Genomic DNA, 5743 nt, shown 5'->3' with positions numbered 1-5743 from the left:
TCGGGGAATCGCCAATCGCAAACGAAGAGTAAACACCTTATATACACCCATATTTCATTTCTTGGTGATTAGAAAAACCAAACCTTGTCGCTTCGATAAGGCTCGCCGGAAAATGTATAAACAAGGGTCTTAACAAAACAGTAAAAAGGTGATCTAACAATTTTCAAATTTTGAATTGAATTCTTCTCTTTGAACAAAGTTACATATTCGAATATATATTTGGCTTAACAATAAGTCTTAAATGAGATGCAACGTATATAACAAACACTGTAAGTTCATGCAAGATCAAACTGAGGTAAAACACAACACTTAATTTATATACTTTCTAACAATTTTCATATGCCACTAACATGATTTTCCCATGACAAATATCCTGAACATATATCAGTATACCACCTAAAATTGGTGTAATATCATTAAAGATGAAGTGATTTGTAAACCACCATATTTACTTTGCACACTATGATTGTGCATCGTGAAAACGGTGGTGTATAAATCACCTCCTATTTTTAAAAATACACAATAACTTTAACATTTCACAGAAGATAACTCAAACCGTCTATTCACATTTTAACATTTTTTTAGACTTGCTTTACATTTTCAACACGGTCGCGGTCCATGAACAACAACTTACCAAACGTTGTCTTTTTAGGCCGAGTAAGAATCAAACAATTTTGTTTGACCTTCATAGAACCATCGTCTGAATCATCATCATCATCATCATCATCATGATCATCATCTGCTAGACGTGTGTTTCTTGACTTGACGAACTGGTCATCTGGTTGTGGTGTACTTGCTATGGTGCTTGATGTGGTGCCACCATCAGCTAACAATGCTTTAATGTGACTGGGGAGCCCGGTTAGTTGACCACCAGCCATTGCAGCTCGAGCTTGTTCACAGAAGAGGACTTGTACTACCACACGTAATGGCAGCAGCTCGTTTTGGGCTGCATGCATGCATGTTTCCAGAGATAGCCTTTTGCAGTCGAGGGTTCTACAAAGATCCTTCCTTTCACTCTTCTTTAGGTCTGGGTGCGACTGGTTGACCAAAAAGTCAAAACGTTAAATTCAAAAGCAGACATTAATAGTGGAATGTATGCACAAGTATCTCAGGGAGTCAAATCGCATCTTAGCTGACTAAAATTATTATAAGTGACAATTCTGACCCATCTACTCGGGTTATGTTTTAGACTTAAATCTCCAACGGTTCAAATGCCCAAATGGGACGACAAAGTTTATATTTAACGTATAAAACCTGCGTAATTGTTTTATTCAAACTGATACTGAAAAAAAATTACACTCATATACGTATTACAAAACAACCTTAGCAAAAAAAGTGCTTTAGGTCAACCAGACCCATATCGAGCCGCACTAATACATATCAACGAACCCTTTGGAGCCTTACCTAGCTTGCCCATTTTGTCACCTATACTAGTAGTTTTTAAAGCCTAAAATAGTCACCTTTCATAAGCTGATCTGATGATCCAAACTATGTTGTACTTAAAAGATCTAAATCCAAGAAATATGGACAAAAATCATATAAAGATGAATACAGTTTCTGTAGGATTTTAAAAATTAGATTACCTTGAGATATATGTCAATGGCTTTGTAAAGATCATCATGATTCAGCCTCGCGAAATCAGGAACAGTTTCAGTCAAAGTAATGAACTTTGACAGTGGCACATTCACATCTCTTGCAATTCCCTGTAGATATCCATCTACAAGTTTTGCAACTTTGATCACAGAGCCCTTTAACTTTGACAACGAATCACAATCGCCATTTTCCTCAAGATGTAGTTTTCTTCCAGGACTTATCTGTTGACTTTGACTTTGTAACATGAATTGCTCCAAAATGTTCAAGAATATGTCAATATCATATATTGTATTACTATCATTTAACATCGACGGAATCATTAAATCACAAACTTTAGCTTCTTCCAATTGAAGTGCAACCTTTCTAGCCAATTCCATTCTTGAAGACACTGAAGCTTGAAGTATATTGGCTGCTTTTAACAGTTTAAGTAAAAAGCTACAAGAAACCCCATGTGTTTCAATTGGTAGTAAAGTAATTATCGATTCCAAAAGGAATCTGCTATTTGAACTTGAAGCCTCCATTTCACCATTCAAACCCGACCCGTTTTCAAGATCTCTTGAAATTTTCGGTAGCCATTTGGATGTGTAAATTTTCAAACAATCACCAATTAGATTAGGTGGAACTTTACCTCCCGATTTAAGGGCTGCCATTGTTCTCCAATAAAGATCAATCCTTAACTCTGAAATATCATCACCCCACCACTTTTTGGCACCATAATCATCTTCTTTAACCCCGTTATTCGATATGCTCGCCTTCAAAGGGTTAGAAACGACTTTTGAAACCACTGATTCGATACAACGGCTCGTAATTCCCATTTCTTCAGACCATAAATGGAAAGGTTTCGTCGTTTGAAGAGTTACAATGCAATCTTTCCAGCCTTTAAGGATGCAAGAATTGAAGAAAACTTTAAGTTTGTGGACCAAATTGCCCTTTTCAACGTCTTCAGTCATTTGAAGGTATCTTGCTGCACATCGAGCAGATACGATATTATATGCACTAATGGTGATTGTGATTCCGTAGCAGAACTTTGCGCATAATTCAAATGCATCGTTGCCACCCGGGATATCATGAAGTTCGATTATTTGAATTTGAGAGGGTTCGGAGTTTTCGGAACAGAGTGTTTGCAACTTCAAGCATTTTGAAAGAAGTGGAAACTGAAGATGGAAAATAAAGAGTATCAAGAATCATGATATTCGCCAAAAAGCACACAAATTCAGTAACCCTTTTATGTGATTAAGCAAAAAAATTTGATAATTATTAACAAAAAACATAAAGGTGTTGAATTTAATGGAAAAAAACATCACCTTGTGAAGCAAATATCTTGTTTCATTCACTTGGATTACTAAATCAGTCTTAACCTCTGAAGAAATTGACCTATAATCAAACCATGCTAATTGCTGTTAGCCCCTATATATATATATATATATATATATATATATATATATATATATATATATATATATATATATATATATATATATATATATATATATATATTATATACCAATACCAATGATCAATGATTAAAACACAAAACTAAAAACAGACCAATATTTTGAATTTTATTTTAAAATTAGAATAAAATAAAATAAAGGAGTAAATATGACTTTTAATTTTGCTTACCTTACACCATTTGAGCTGTAGAAAGTATCAGGCTTAGAACCAAGCTTCATAAACTTCATTTTATCTTAACTCTGCCTTCTGAATTTTATTGTCACGATTCAATTATTAAGTTATAATAGTATTAAGTACAATTCGGACTTAAAAAAACTTTTCATTTTCTTCCACACAAAAAGAAATATGTTCATATGGACAATAAAACAGAGCACAATTAGTGAATAGCATGTAAAGTTATAGATTCTACAAAATTCTTGAAATCAAAATCAATCCTAAAGGTATATAATTTCAGTAAAATACAACAACCACAAAATAGTTTCTGTCAAATCCCAATGTCCCAAATTGAGTTGACATGATTTCAATCAATTAGACACATCCGCTTCAAAAATAGTAAATTTGATTGCTTTTTTTTGTGAAAAGATTGGACAAGACATCAATGTTATTGAAATATGAAGAAACCCATGTAATTCAAACTTTTCTTGAAAACAAACATTAATAAAGATTCAAACTTTGATTACCTATGAAACCCTAATTGGGTGATGAAGCAAAACCCCTTGAATCTTTTGGGTTGTCAACAAATTTGGAAATGTTTTATCTTTTTTTGGTTAAAAAGAAAAATGTTTACCAGTGATGGTATATGGGAAATGACTACATGAATATAGGTGGATAAAGATTCAAACTTTAATTTCAATTCAATGTCATCATTTTGACAAAATTTAAGGGCCTTGAAGTGTGCAATATATGTCTACCTACAATTGTAACTGATATTAGAATGATCCTGAAATTCTGGCCTTCTGGGTTGCACCTCTTTCTTGTGTTCATGAACAAGTGTGCCAACTGGTCAAGAGTGGGTTAATGTGACATTTATATTTTTGTAAAATATGGTCCCTTTTCATTCATGTGGATGTAGACTCGGTTGAAATTTTGTTTTGAGGCTGTCTTAAATTCAATTATTTTATTTGTAGTTTAAATTTGTTTTACTCTACTTTTAATTAATTTTGGTCCCCTTTACACCGAACAAAAAAGACGTCAAAAACAAGTAGAAATGCCATGTGTATGATTTATGTGAAGGATAAGAAAAGCATCTTTTTAGAATTATTCTATAGCGTTAGCAATATTGTTGCAGACTAAAACCCGATCAGGATGATGAGGAGGTTGTTGCCTCGAGGGTTTTTTGGGGTGGAGGATTCGATTGGTGACTCGGTGGCCGAACCGTCCTTGGTTGATGGTTTTTGGCGGGGCGTAAGAGTGAAGGTGATAAGGTGGCATCGAGTTCCTCTTCCGAGTTCCTGATTGCGGTCATAAAAAACTTTGAATCGCATAAAGTTGAAAGAAATCTCATTAACTCTAAGCCAAAAGCTAAACCTAGAAAGGCAATGAAGATTCATGGTAGTGAGTTGATGAATATGATGATAATGGATTGGATATGGATCGGGCGATGTCATATCTATTTCAATATTTATTTCACTTTTGTTCATCCATATTCATATAAGTTTGGTTTTATTTCATCCATCCATATCCAATGTATTAAACGGGTTAATGAATATCTATTGAATAAATTTAATAAGATATTAAGCTAACGCTGATTTTGGATATTAAATATAAATTATAACAAATGTAAATGTATAATCTTTATATTTTTGGTTCACTATACAAGTTTTGATAGTAATTAGTCGCTGAATGTAACTTCATTTGAGCGAAATATGTTACAATATAAGTAAATATATATTTAAACTAATCTAAATGTCGTTTATTATTAGTTACATTTTAATAATTGTAACTTTTATAACCCCTATTTTTATTATTAACATATATGTAAATGTATATCGATATGTAGATATATATGCGCGCGCACGCGCACGCGCACGCGCACACACACATATGTGTGTGTGTATTTCAGGTGATAATGAATATATCGATGAATGATAAATTGACATTCATATCCGATTCACAAAATATTTAGATGATCCATATCCATTATTCGTCAATTTAAATTATTAATATCCATTATAAAATGACCTGATCAGATGGATATTCATGGAAGGAACATTCATTGTCATCCCTAGTTAATAAGGTTTAATGTGGAGAGCATTCGATTAGGTTTGGCTTACTAGCGTAGCTCATTTGTTCATTTTTTTTGTCTTGTTTCGTTACCGGTTGGTTGTGAATTTGGGTACCTGTCTATGTTTTGGTTGTTTGTTCTTTTGCTTGTTGTTTTGTTTATTGTTTGTGTCCTTATGTGTTTAGGTTTGTTTTGTTCCGGTTGGCTTGCTCGACCCTTTCTCTGATTGTTTTGTTAGGTTGGGATCGAGTTGTTAAGAAGAGAGGATCGCCTGGACGTTGGGAGATACAAATTTGAGAGAAAAATAACTCTATTACTCACAAGAATAGATTACACGAGTATTAACAAAACTCTAAAAAAAACTCTCAAACTCACACACACTTTCTAGGTTGTGATTACACTTCTCTGAGTGATTTGGGATGATTTACAATGAAATTTTGCATCTCTATTTATAGCAAAAATTCTATGGCG

The 5743-nt window shown here is 33.4% G+C and overlaps 1 protein-coding gene across 1 annotated transcript; it reads right to left on the bottom strand.

Moving 5' to 3' along the window:
• Positions 1–345: 345 nt before the first annotated feature.
• LOC139848355 (BTB/POZ domain-containing protein At1g67900-like) lies at positions 346–4030 on the bottom strand. Its single transcript, XM_071838087.1, has 5 exons — positions 3964–4030; positions 3217–3294; positions 2898–2967; positions 1584–2747; positions 346–1037 (listed from the first exon to the last, which is right to left on the bottom strand). Exons 2-5 carry the CDS (start codon positions 3273–3275, stop codon positions 582–584), a joined length of 1749 nt encoding a protein of 582 aa, XP_071694188.1. The 5' UTR covers positions 3276–3294; positions 3964–4030; the 3' UTR covers positions 346–581.
• Positions 4031–5743: the final 1713 nt, after the last annotated feature.

This window comes from Rutidosis leptorrhynchoides, chromosome 5, assembly GCF_046630445.1.
Source record: "Rutidosis leptorrhynchoides isolate AG116_Rl617_1_P2 chromosome 5, CSIRO_AGI_Rlap_v1, whole genome shotgun sequence".
Lineage (NCBI taxonomy): Eukaryota > Viridiplantae > Streptophyta > Magnoliopsida > Asterales > Asteraceae > Rutidosis > Rutidosis leptorrhynchoides.
Note: the sequence above shows the minus strand (reverse complement) of the source record. Positions and strands in the feature narration are given on the sequence as shown.